At 43.8% G+C, this 13,405-nt stretch overlaps 3 protein-coding genes across 8 annotated transcripts in view; 2 read left to right on the plus strand and 1 right to left on the minus strand.

Annotated features, from left to right (window-relative positions):
* Positions 1 to 1,732, plus strand: rnaseh2c (ribonuclease H2, subunit C). 2 transcript variants are annotated; one of them, XM_052076702.1, is made up of 5 exons: positions 1 to 101; positions 577 to 731; positions 819 to 931; positions 1,039 to 1,158; positions 1,516 to 1,732. In XM_052076702.1, exons 2-5 carry the CDS (start codon positions 578 to 580, stop codon positions 1,537 to 1,539), a joined length of 411 nt encoding a protein of 136 aa, XP_051932662.1. In that variant the 5' UTR covers positions 1 to 101; position 577; the 3' UTR covers positions 1,540 to 1,732. The 2 variants fall into 2 exon arrangements, with proteins under 2 accessions (XP_051932662.1, XP_051932653.1); XM_052076693.1 differs by having other exon boundaries at positions 577 to 931.
* The window catches only part of LOC127607550 (uncharacterized), a 229,996-nt gene that overhangs the window by 110,689 nt on the left and 105,902 nt on the right, over positions 1 to 13,405 (plus strand). The gene's annotated exons all lie outside the window — the stretch shown is intronic.
* zbtb3 (zinc finger and BTB domain containing 3) overlaps positions 606 to 13,405 on the minus strand; it is an 18,651-nt gene continuing 5,851 nt past the window's right edge. The window contains exons 2-5 of one of the 5 annotated variants that reach the window (XR_007963789.1): positions 10,082 to 10,917; positions 4,302 to 5,585; positions 2,533 to 2,570; positions 606 to 950 (exon numbers count right to left, since the gene is read on the minus strand). Coding sequence is in view for 3 of the 5 variants with exons in the window: in XM_052074850.1 (XP_051930810.1) it covers positions 4,667 to 5,585; positions 10,082 to 10,914 (1,752 nt within the window). In the remaining 2 variants the exon portion in view is untranslated. Of the gene's footprint in view, positions 951 to 2,251; positions 5,586 to 10,081; positions 10,918 to 13,405 lie in introns of those variants that run through there. The other 4 variants (XR_007963791.1, XM_052074875.1, XM_052074865.1 and 1 more) reach the window with 4 other exon arrangements.

Raw genomic sequence — 13,405 nt, forward strand, 5'->3', positions numbered from 1 at the left:
ACTATCTTTGGGCGTAGAAGAAGAGATGCTCGTCCAATCAAAGCCTCGATTCAAATCGACCCGGAACTCACCCGCGTTTGTTTCAAAACAACACAAACAAGGTAAAGTTGGAGACCTTTAGTCAACTGACGTCATTGTATTTGACAAACATGGCATTAATGGTCAATATAATTGGTCGAAAGGTAGTGATTTTTAAAGATACTAGTCAATTGGTAAACTTTTATCGGGGAATATGTTAAACATTATATGTACTAAAATCACAAGTGAAAACGTGCTTGAACATAACACTGTTATTCACAGCAATATGATGTCAATGTATTCTAAAAAAGAATGGCATAGACAACCATCACAAAGATGGGGATGTTCGACGTACTGGTGAAATCAAACACCGTGAAACTTTTACACGGGAACTTAAAATGCCATTCTTTAAACATTTGAACGTCCAACTGTTCAATATTCGAGTACTTTTCGCACAGCTTGCTCTTCTCTAAAATGAGACGAAGGGCAAGATTCCCAACAGGTTTGTTTCTTTTGATCCATGAATCGACCAATACATTTTAAGCTACCTTGTTGCAGGATGTCCTGTTACAGCAGTGTGACCCGTGTTGAGGCATCATCTGCGGGCAAGGCACCTCGAGAACCGCTGCATCTGATCCCCTGTGAGATTGAACACAATGGACCTGCACAGATTTCACAGTACTTCAATGCTGCCATGAAGGACCGCAAACATGGTACAGAAAATAGAAGAGATTTGTGTGATTACTGTATGTATTTCTTTTGTATGTCACTCGACCTTGCATGCATGTTTCCCATCACAGAGAAGACTATTTCATTCCGGGGTCGTGGCCTCAAAGGGCAGGAGCTTATCTGTCCACAAGGCTACACTGGTCTGGTGCTGAAGGAGCTCAACAAGCCCAGCTCGGATCAGGAGGTAGACATGACAAATCTCACTGTTGGGTTCACATAAAGAAAATGGAGAACAATGGATTGTTAAAACAAATGACTGGGCGTCTTTTATTTCTGTTTGTGAATGTTTAGGACAGGATTTTGAAGGTGTCCTGTGTGTTTGACAAGCTGACCTACTGGAACCTTGAGAACCCTCCTAACTCGGACGATGCGGTAGTGATGGCAATGGACTGGCCTGAGCTTGCTGAAGCGGTGAAGATATTATTTCTAATTATCTACAGTAAACTTTCCAGAAGCTGCTGTAATCTTAATAAACCTTACAGTTCTGAAGTTTGAATTTCATCTCTGGGCTTCCCTGTGTGGAGTTTGCCTCCTCGTGCTTGTGTGGGTTTCTTCTGGGTATGACCACATTCCAAAACATGTTTGTTTGGGTCATTGTCTGGATGTGTCTTACCACCTGATGACTAGTTAAGAGTCTTGTCCACAATCCTAATAATGACATTCAGTCTCGAACAAGGATGGATGGATGGATTGCACCAGTTCTATAATGTGGTTCAACTGTTTTTTCAGTTGTTAGTAATTTTTGATGTTGATGTTTTGTCTCTGTAGATTCATGGAGCAGTAGAAGACTAGGGACAATCCTGCAACCAGGAGGTTTGCCCAGACTGTACCTGTGCATGTTTGGAATCAAATATGTTTGCTGGTGACGGGCCATAGTCCACAAAAAGTGAGTTAATGGTTGTAACAGAGAAAAAAGTAAATGTATTGTTTTTTTTTATTTTCTAAATAATTTAGTATTGAAATAAAGAAAACTACTTCACTGGAATATTCATTCATTCATTTTCCGAACCGCTTTATCCTCACGAGGGTCGCGGGGAGTGCTGGAGCCTATCCCAGCTGTCTTCAAGCAGTCGGCAGGGGACACCCTGAACCGGTTGCCAGCCAATCACAGGGCACACAGAAACGAACAACCATTCGCGTTCACACTCACACCTAGGGACAATTTGGAGTGTTCAATCAGCCTGCCCTGTATGTTTTTGGAATGTGGGACCAGAGGTCCCAAAGAAAACCCACGCAAGCACGGGGAGAACATGCAAACTCCACAATGGAAGGCCGGAGCTGGAATTAAACTCGGTACAGCTGCACTGTGAAGTTGACGTGCGAACCACTCGACTACTGGACCGCCCTCACTGAAACACGTCTATATTATATCATCTTCACATTTTTAAGTGTGGTGCCAACTCAATTGTACATGACTAAGCAGTAAACAATATACTGTTTTGTTTTTTGTTTGTCATCCTATGGAAATTAAATGTCTGTAAGTATTCACACAGACGCAATCACATAAAGTTCGTATATTTATTTGGTATTAATTTTCAACATGTCCAGAGGGCCAACAAGACCGGTACAAACTTCAGGCCATTGGCAGACACTTGTCACATCAAAAAATAAATAAAATTACCTTTTTGTCTTAAATGCTTCCATGTTGACATTTTGACTTTGTCATATTTAGCTGCTTAGCTGGAATCTTGCACTCATTTGCCAATTTACTTAGAAAATTAAGGACACCGTTCATTCCAAACTCGTAAAAATTCAACAGCACAATGAATTACTAAATTCACCTACCTAAAACTACCAGCATGACATTTTGGGGATTGATGAACCTGAGAGAAGGTTAAAACAAGACACAATTCAAAGCAAGTCACAGTAGGAGGAGATACACACATCTCTATTTGGAATCGTGAAGCCATTTACTTTATATTTGCGGTTGAAATATAAATATGTCATACCTTGTGCATGGTACATGATTTATTTCCCTTCAATAATTTATGGCAGAATTATCTAAACAGACCATAGCACAATTGTTTGTAACGCAACAAAATTATGCACAGTCACAAACTTAAAAATGTACAGAGCAATACGACAATGCTATATGTATAAGGCTTCTGGTGCACTGAGCCACTTGGTGAGAGTGAATTACATATTCAGGTGCATTTCGATCCATCGGAATGTGGTGGAAAACTCACTTCATTTTAGTAGTTCATTTCACTTAAGTACACACTGAACTATTTCATGATTATAAATTTCTCTTCATACATCTATATATATATATATATTGCGCGTCGTCCCGCACGCGGTCTGTCCTTCCGTCTGTCCCTTTTCAAAACGTACCTACTTCACCGCGCCGCCACTGCGCCGCTCAGGCAGTGGCTCACTACGATCGCGCGGGCATCTTAGCGAAAAAATGTTGTCTACCCACAAACATTGCAATAAAATTGTTAGTTATTTAGTAGAGCTAAACATCTCTTTATTTTTGCGATAAGCAATGAAGATGAACAAAAAGTTGAATCAAGCAACAACACTTTTGTGGGCCGAAGGCCCACCTTACCAGCCTTCCGCAGGAACTAGCTGATGAGCCGCCCGGAGGGCGGCGAACCAGCTAGTACTGTATAATACATGGAAATGGATCTTTCTGTTATGTCAAGATTTGCATTTTGAATTGCGCTGTAATAAATGAGCTTTTCTATGATATTTAGTGAGTTAGGTGAGTTGAGTTAAACACGCCTGTCGATCTAGTACTTTTTTTATACGTGCATTTTGGGTCCCATTTTTAGAAAGCAATTCAGAAACTATCCAACCAAATTCATAGCACCTGTGTATATATGGACTGGACATTTTATTAGGAACCCCTGCATGGACATATAAGATCCAATCCAAGGAGTGAAATTTATCTTAACCCTGGCCGCAACAAAAACATTTGTTTTTTGAAATTGCACTCTAAATTTTAGTTCTGTTAAGATAGGAGCAAAGTTAGTCAATTAGGGCTTCTCCACATCCATGTACTGCAAAGATTTGGAATATTTTACATCCGCAACTAAAAACTGATTTTGAGAAAATTCTGCAATTTCCTGAGTTTGATCGTCCCTTACATCCCTTTTGGGATTAATATCTAAAAAGTGAATCCTCTCAATGTGTTTACTATAACTGGTGAGATTAAGAAAATGAATCAATATTTAATATAGTTTATAATATTGACCACTTTAAAATTCACATCTTTGTGATGAGAAGTGTCACTCAAGTCACTCTCCACTTCATCGTCCTTCACTGATACTGACAGCTTGATTTCTTGCAGCCCCAGGCTATTGCCTTCTTTTTTATTTATTTTTTTGCCCGTGGTTACTCCAATCAGATCTTAGACACAAAATGGATTTCGGGGTTTATTTGACTTGGTTACTAATTTGGAGAAGGGCTGAACAAATAATCAAATTATAAACAACATCACAATGTAGTTGAGGGCAAATTTCACATAAAAAAGATGTAACCAATTTTGGGGGGTAAAAAAAAAACTCCGCTTATTTTAAGTTGGTCGGTAGAAAAAAAAATTCCTTACCCACCTCGGTGATATTTCCTTTGAACTCAGGTCCTGTGCCTGCGAGTTCGAGGGTTCCGTGTAAGATCTAAGCAGTAACGGGTTCTTCTGCATGGAGATGTTGGTTGTTATTCCAAGCACCTGTCTTTCGTATCAATTCATATTTAATTTGTCTGTCCAGTATGTAAGCCGAACCTAACACAGTTCAGTTCCCACTCAGGGACGGTGCAAATGAGTGTGAAAGGTTGTCTGTCTCTAAATGTGCCCTGTGCTTGACTGGTGACTAGTGACGGGTTTTACCCTGCCTCTCACTCCATGTCAGCTGGGATAGACTCCAGCTCCCCAGGACAGTTTATAGTACAAGTGGTATAAAAACTCAACAAGTGCCTGCTAGCTCAGCGGGGGTGATGGCGGTTGTGGCATTGGCATGTGCTCCATATCAGTCTTGCTGCGTTTGGGTGGCAGTGTTTGGTCGTGAGCCTTGCGAATGTGTCGATAGAGATCTCCGGACTGGGTGTAACTACGGTAGCAGAAGCGGCACTCGTAGGGGCGCTCCCTTGTGTGCACGATAGCGTGACGCCTTAGCGTGTATGTGCAGGAGAAGGTTTTGCCACAGACGCAGCACGTCGGGACATCCTCCACAATGCCCCCCATGGTGTCCTGAAAGTCTGTTAAAAAGGCAGAGTGGCCCGAGTGTTGCTGTGTCGTGGACGGTGGAGGGAGTAATGAAGCGACCAGCGAAGAAGACGACGAAGGGGAGTGAGGGGAGCTGTAGTCGGACGTCATTTGGCGGGAGGAGTGTGTGTTCAGCTCCTCATCCGGAATGTCAAAGTCGTCGTCCATCACCTGCTCGCTTTCTTTCCAGTTCTCTTTTTCCTCCTCCTGCTCCTCATCAGAAATAACAATGGCCTCCACTTTGACTTGTGCATTGTCACCATTATTGTCCTCAGTTCCTAAGATTATAGGGGGAAATGCTCTTCCACCAGACTCCATTTCGATGGCAGCTAAGTTTTCAAGAGTCTGAGGCGCCGAGAGGTGGGGCTGCTGGCCACCACGTTGCAATGAGACGGCGCTCTGGATTTGAATTTGGGGACGTGAGTAAGGAAGTGACGACTCGTTTTCTCTTCGTGCCACCATGGCCGTACCTCGGTCATCATCACACATGCAAGGTTCCGTTTGAGCTTCTTTCTCATGAGCCCGCTGAAGATCTGGTGAGTTGTTGGATTCGGATGAGGGAGGAGCAATCACTGCCGGACAGCCAGCCTCGATGTCCAAGACAAGGGAAGATGAGGAAGGCTGCTGGTTGCTGCTGTATCAAATAAATAAATACAAATAAAAACAGACAGAAAAACTTGATTATTTGGACATAGTAGCATATTCAGTTAAATAAAGGGCGGGATGCTTTTTCAGGCGAGGCCAATTTTTCAAAAGCTCCAACGGAACTCTCCATTTATAAAAAAATATTTTATCGATCAACTCCCAGTGGTGGCCAATTATTCTGGTTTAAACACTATCAAAAGCATGTATGTAGATATTACTTATTTATGCCCAATCAGTTTTCAGTCTCAGTGTGCTGTCCTGTCCATCTAATCTCCTCAGGACCTTTACAACTACCGGTAGTTGTACTGGTCAAACTAACTTCAACTATATTGCCAATGGGGCTGTTTGAGAGGTGGAACGATTGAACGATAACTACGTTGTAATTGATTATCAAATGAATTGATAATTGATAATTGATTAATTCAATTAATTAATCTTAGACAGCTGGCCAAAGAAAAACCTCTCCTCTCTCACGAACACTTTGAGACAGTAATTCATGCCTTTGTCACATCCCGGATCGATTACTGCAAGTCCCTTTACTTTGGAGTCAGACAGTCCTCCATTAAGCGCCTTCAGCTGGTCCAGAATGCCGCTGCCCGCCTCTTGACTGGTACTCGCAAGAGGGAGCACGTAACTCTTACTCTGGCATCCCTTCACTGGCTACCCATTCATTTTAGAGTTATTTTCAAGATCCTCTTATTTGTTTTCAAATCTCTAAATGACCTCGCGCCACCTTACCTCTCTGAGCTCATCCGTCCCTACACACCTGTCCGGCGCCTTGGGTCTGTGAACCAGACATTATTAGAAGTACCAAGAACTAAACTGAGGCTCAGTTGGGATCGGGCCTTTTCTGTTGCTGGTCCCTCTCTCTGGAATGACCTCCCACTGAACATTCGGCAAGCCTCCTCGCTGCCCATCTTCAAAACCCTCCTCACAACTCACTTGTATTCTTTGGCATTCGACTCATCATGACTTTGATTTGGTCTTGGTTTTCTACCGCCTTTATTACCGATTTGTCTTACTGTTTATTGTGCATGTTAAATTGCTCCATGTACAGCACTTTGTATGCAGCGATGGCTGTTTGAAAGTGCTCTATAAATACTGTTGACTTGACTTGACTCATTGTTTAGACCGCTCTTATAATTTAAAAGGGTCACAATCATTTTCAGCTTCTCAGTATTAAATATACCTTTCGGCAGTCCTCCAAGAGAGCAGACTAATTATCCTTGTTAACTCAAAATCAGACATTTGCTCTCACTTTGGATTACAATTTTCTTTTTTTTATGTTCCAAAGCAAACCGGTAAGTCAATCATCAATAATTTGTTTGTGCAAAATATAAAAGTTATTTACGTTGTCAAACTGAAATATTGTCCTCTTTTTGAATAAAGGGATGAAAATTAAAACATGTTTTTAAAAATCAGATTCATCAATTTATTGACAGATTGAATAATTGTTAAAATAATCATTCGTTGTCCGAGTTTGTTTCTGTAACTAATGAGATTTCAAATTTGCCTCAAAAGGTCACCTATCAGGCCGACAATGTGAGCATTTTTCAGTCCTCTGCACACATTAAAACATTTTAGAATCAGCACCACTAGTTTGTTTGACAAGTGTGTGCGTGTATATATAATTTTACAAGATATATTCTGAATTTGAAGGGGTCCAGATAATGTATGGGGTGTTTTTGCATATAATTGATGGTTTCTACAGTATAATTGCTTCAGGTAAATTTCCAGAATGCCCCACTGAAGGTCCAGCTGCCAAATATACATAGCTCCAACGTAAACTCCACAATAAATTTCAGCTTTACAGGTGCCACGTCTGATATGCAGACTGCCATCATCTATCCATTCATTGTCTCTTGTGCTTGTCCTCATTAGAGTGGCAAGTGAATTGGAGCCTATCCCAGATAACTTTGATCAAGAGGAAGGGTCACCCTGGACTGGTCGGCAGCATTTCACAGGTCACTTACACACCAAAAAACATTCAAAATCATGCATATGGGCAATTAAGATTCCTCATTTAACCTACTATACATATTTTTAAATGTGCAAGGACCCAGAAAAACTACATTTATAATCACAGCACTTTTTTTCCACCCCCCCCCCCCCCCCCCCCAAGTCAGTGATGCACCTTATGGGTCACGGGCACTATTTATTTATTTTGTAGGTCACTATTCAGGCAATACCTAGGGCAGGGGTGCCCAAATGTTTTGGACCGAAGATCTACTTTTCGATCAACTAACCTCCCGGCATCTACCCTTAACGGCACTCACTCACTCACTCACTCACTCACTCACTCACTCACTCACACACACACACACTAGGGATGTGAATCTCAGCACTGAGGACGATTCGATACACATCTCGATGCACTACCAGCGATGCGATACATGGAATTTTCTGGCGACACGATGCGATACGTTTCACGTCTTCGCAATGTGATACGACGCGTTGCACATTTAGTTCAAATCAATGCGATCCGATAAGATACAGTGCAATTTGTTGTGATAATTAAACATGATGCAAATACGCATAGAAAAAAAGTTTTAAAAAAGATGGAATTCAGTATGGTATTGCAAAAAGTAGACCACTTTATTCCTTATAAACAGTAGAACGTGTAAAACTACTTATTTACGCCCTTTCACAATTGGGTTTTGTGCAAAGAAAATGTAAACAATTTGGCACCTGAGACTCACAGCTGGTGCTGTAGTGTAAACACAAACAGACTACTTACTGAGTGTCTTATATGAAATATCCATCTCCATAGGACAGAAAAAAATACAATTGAAACAATGTGGCAGTCACAGCCTCAAAGCTGCTGTGTGTATTGGAGCGTACACAGACCACTCTCACCGAGTGTCAAAATTAAATGTCCAAAAGAGTCATCCATATATAGTTTTTCCTTGCGCGGTCACACTGAGCTGCAAGGGACCCCCAAAATAAGAGGCGATTTTTTTCTGATCCTGACCTGGTTTACCAAGAGTTTTTTCCGGTGTCCAACGAGGAACTGAACGGGGAGGGGGCAGGAAACTTGTCAGTGATGTGGTGCAATCGGTTTAAGTGGTCTGCATAATTGTGGTGCTGCCGTTGTATGGCTTCTTAGTGCGACATTCTGCTGCTTGCGCGAACTTCGCAAGTTGTGTTCTGGACTGCATGTGACGCACGGCTACCGTCCGTATTCAACACAAAACGCAAAACAATGATGGTGCATTCATTGCGCCTAGGAAAGTGCAGAGAGATGACGTTTAACATGAATAAAACGGCGCTTGAATCGGATTTTACCGATACCCACCAATGCATCGCGATGAATCTCGATTTCACCCGTTAATCGCGTCGTACCCAGTGAATGAGCCGATGCACTCGCATCGCGCACGTGCGCATCGATGTATCGATTAATATCGATTATTTTCCACACCCTTAACACACACACACACACACACACACACACACGCACACACACACGCGCCATGATGAGAAACAGCCTGAAACTGAGGCTTGTGATGCACTTTTGCAGCATGTTAACTATCGTAGCTCACGCGTACCGCTTTAAAGTGCTTCCCAGGGCCCTCCTAGATTCCTATTCTTTGCCTGTGCCCTCGGTGAATTGTACACGAAGCAAACTCTGAATGAGAAAATTACGAGCGCAACAGCTCTGATCACAAGCTGCAATTGCGGACTGCTGAGCGCTAACAACTTCCGGTGACGTAATCACGCGCCACCGTAAATTCAAGATTTACCTGCTTTATTTATTTATTTTATATATATATATATTTTTTTTTTGGTGAAAATTAGACTGATAGGATGATTAGGGTGCAGCGTACATTAACACAAAAAAATATATTACTAACATGTACAAGGACACACAAATGGTTGTTTGTGTTTTTTCTCCTCGGATCTACTTGGGACCTGACATAGATCTACCGGTAGATCAGGATCGACGTAATGGGCCTCCCTGACCTAGGGTGTAGATCAGGGGTGTCCAAACTTTTTGCCAAGGGGGCCAGATTTCATGTGGTAAAATGTCGGGGGGCCGACCTTGGCTGACATTCTTTACATTGAACAACAATATTGTTCAACAAATTTTAGTAAGCCAGTCTGTTTCACATTTCCATTTTTATTTTAATTTCAACAATCTTAAGAATTTCTTTTGGTTCATTTGAAACAGGAATTTGAAATATGACATATCAGTCAATATAAACACGGAGTGATGTCTTGTTAACTCGTGAGTGATGCCCTCTAGTGTCTAAATGCTATTACTCATTTAGTGAATGCTATTACTCATTTAGCCACTAGAGGGAAGCAGTACTCTATGAAACATCACTCACCAGTCGACGAGACCTCAGTCAATGCAACACGTGTTCCATTGCGCCCAACCTGCGATTTTATGACAGGGGGCGAGGGCCGGATGAAATTCGACCGCGGGCCGGATTTGGCCCGCGGGCCGGACTTTGGACATGCCTGGTGTAGATTATCGACTTGTACCTGTATGTCTCAGTGGTACTGCATGGGCTGGATAGAGATGAGCCTTCCCCCTTGCTGCCAGTTCGCAACCTGTTGGGGCCTCCCGACGCCTGCGTAGAATAACCCAGAGCAGGTCCCTGCGCCAGCTCTCCATAGGGTAGCAGACGAGGGCCACCCATGCCAGGCTGCGTGGTGTCAGCGAGATCAGGACTCAGGGGAGTCTGAGCTCGTACCTCTGGTGAGCCCGCATCAATCATGTACTCAGACTTGACAGACTCCGACATACGCTGTCCTGCCATGAGGGGAACGGATGAGACGGTTGTTGTCATGGCAATGGGAATCAAGTGATCTGCTGCCATGGTTACCACAGGCTCAGGGCCAGAATCCCCGCAATCCTGCCTCCTTGTCTCTGTTACTTTCCTGGCCCCGGTGTTCTCCTCAGAGCGAGTGCTATCTGCCTCAGCCAAGGGCCCTCGGCTCTGCAGTCTTCTTTTACATACCCTCACCACCTCGTTCATGTGAAGGAAGCTCGCCGCTGCCAATACATCTTCCAGTGGTGGCGACTTCTCCATCTGCAGCACCCCTTCATAAACAAAGTCAAGGAGCAGGCTGAACGCGGCCGCCGTGACAATATCGCTGTCAAGTGTGACAGAGCTGCTGGAAGCATTTGCGCCAGCGCTGCGGAGTGAATCCGAGTAAAACATGTGGAAAAAAGGCGAACAGGAGGCCAGAACAGCTCGATGAGCCAGGAAACGGGATGAGCCCACCAGGACGGTGCAGTCGCAAAGGAAGCCGCGCTGACGCTGGGAGTGCAGAGCTGACAGCAGCTGCTGGGAATGCTGAGGAAACTCCATAACCTGACCAACAAGGAAAATAAATAAAAGGACATGAATATGTGGTGAAAAACTATTAAATGACACATTTTGTGAGGAACACACACCTGACATTTCAGTTATTAGTGTGCACATTTTTGTATTTATTACCATTTCCAAGAGGAAATAATTACATTTATATGCAATTTCATTGATCAGTTGTTTTATTTTTGTACTTAATGTGCATTTTTTCATTTTTTAATGCATGCAGACTTAAGTATTTATACTCCTATTTTGTGTAGTTTTAGTTCTTATTGATTCAATATTGAATTGAATTGCAACCTGATGAATAGCAATCAAATTGCATTGCGTGGGGCAATGCATTAAATTAATTATGTTACACTGACATTAATCCTTGTGGTGTGTGCTTGCATGACTAATAGTTTATGTGCCATATTTAACACATTGTTTAATTCATGTTGCAGTGTTTATTATAGTTGATTTTCTTCTAGCTGTCCATCATGTCTGATGATGACACTTGCTCCAAGGGAGGGGAGGATGGGTTGGGTGGGGGTTTGGGGGGGAGGGGGGGGAGGGGTCAGCTGTCACTGGTGCCACTTCTCGTGGGCATAGAGACCGATCCTTGAGCCGCAGACTCGACCACAGATGGAGCAAGGGAAACCGGATACCAGGGGGGTATCAGCTGCCCGCTGATGTCGTTGAATGCGTTTCTCAGTTTGTCTGGCTTGGTTAATTTGGTGTATTTGAGAGATTGCAGTGGCACAAGTGATCTGCCAGGTTGGTCTGTTGAGTGCAAGTGTTTCAAGCTGCGTGGGGTTGACGTTGGCTCGCTTTAGGAGGTCCCTACTGTAGTCCTTGAGGCGTCGCTTTTGCCCCCCAGCAGAACGCTTTGCACCTCTCAGTTGGCCATAGAGGACCTGGCGGGGCAGGCGGTTGTCTGGCATGCGAATGTTGTGTCCGATCCACCAAAGATGTTTCTTCGCCACGGCCGCTTCCATGCAGATAGAATTGGTGCTTTTGAGGATGTCTGTATGGGGAATTCGATCTTCCCAGGACAGGCCGAGGATCTTTTGCAAGCAGCGGATGTGGAAGGCTTCCAAGGTAGTAATGTGCCGGCGATATGGAGTCCATGACTCTGACCCGTAGAGCAGAGTGGAGAGACATACTGCATTGTACACAGCAATCTTGGTACGGGTCTTCAGGTTTCGGTTTTCAAAGACCCTGCTGCGTAGGCGACCAAAGGATGATGATGCTTTATTAATAAGGGTGTGGACTTCAATGTCAAGGGAACAGTTTGAAGATAAAGTGGAGCCAAGGTAGGTGAAATGGTCCACTACGTTTAGTGGAGTGCCATTAATGTGAAAGGTGGGGGATGTGGAAGTTGGGGGAGTGAGTTGGAACATGACCTCAGTTTTTTTAGTGTTAATCTGAAGACCAAAGGATTGGTACAGATTGGAAATGGTGTCCAGGGCGTGCTGCATAGAGTTTGAACTGTGAGCTAGTACAGTGCAGTCATCAGCATACTGAAGCTCACAGATCTGACAGATTTTTGTCTTTGTGTGAGCCTGGAGCCGTCTGATGTTGAAGAGGCTTCCGTCTAGGCGGTACTCCATATGGACACCGTCTTCATGTCCCATGCCACGGTGGAAGAGGCACGTAATGGCAGAAAGGAGGATGTTAAAAAGCACTGGAGCCAAGACACAACCCTGCTTCACCCCAAATTTCACCTTGAAGAGCTCTGACTGGAGTCCTCCAATGAGCACTCTGGCTTGCATCCCATCATGCAGCTGCTGGAGGATGCTGAGAAACTTGGGTGGCACCCCAAGTTTGGAGAGGTGTTTCCAGAGCAACTCACGGTTGATTGTGTCAAAGGCTTTGCTGAGATCGATGAAGGCTATGTACAGGTCCTTGTGATGTTCTCTGCTTTTCTCCATTAGCTGTCTTAAAACAAAGATCATGTCAATGGTGGATCTAGTCTTCCGGTAGCCACACTGAGTTTCTGGAAGCACACTTTCTGAGATGTGCTTGACCAGCCTGCTGAGCATGATTTTGGCCAAGATCTTTCCTGCGGTGGAGAGGAGAGAGATTCCTCGGCTATTCCCACAGGCTGCTCTGTCCCCTTTCTGCTTATAAATAACAACAATGTTAGCATCCTTCCAATCCTGCGGGACAGTCCCATATTCCCAGATGTTTTGAATCAGGAGGTGCAGTCGGCGCGTGAGGAGATAACCTCCGTGTTTGAAAACCTCTGCAGGGATGCCATCAGGACCAGCGCTTTTGTTGTTCTTTAGGCCCGCAATGGCTTGCTGGGTTTCAGAATAGGATGGTGGGATGGGCTCATGATTGTTGGCAGGTCTGGAAGATTGTCCAGAATGTGTGGGTTGACAGGGTTGGTATGGTTAGAAGATTTTCAAAGTGGTTTGCCCAACGGGCAAGGATCTCATGGTGGTCCTTGAGGAGTGCAGAGCCATCTGCTGATCGGACTGGAGCAATTGCCCGTTTCTTGGGACCA

The sequence above is a fragment of the Hippocampus zosterae genome, chromosome 1, assembly GCF_025434085.1.
Source record: "Hippocampus zosterae strain Florida chromosome 1, ASM2543408v3, whole genome shotgun sequence".
Taxonomy (NCBI): domain Eukaryota; kingdom Metazoa; phylum Chordata; class Actinopteri; order Syngnathiformes; family Syngnathidae; genus Hippocampus; species Hippocampus zosterae.

What these genes read in the sequence shown, in the direction of transcription:
- rnaseh2c (XM_052076693.1), top strand. Translation starts at nt 578, where the DNA reads ATGTCCTGTTACAGCAGTGTGACCCGTGTTGAGGCATCATCTGCGGGC. An exon ending in AGCCCAGCTCGGATCAGGAG is followed by an intron (nt 932 to 1,038) that starts GTAGACATGACA and finishes GTGAATGTTTAG; the next exon opens with GACAGGATTTTGAAGGTGTC. An exon ending in GGCCTGAGCTTGCTGAAGCG is followed by an intron (nt 1,159 to 1,515) that starts GTGAAGATATTA and finishes TTGTCTCTGTAG; the next exon opens with ATTCATGGAGCAGTAGAAGA.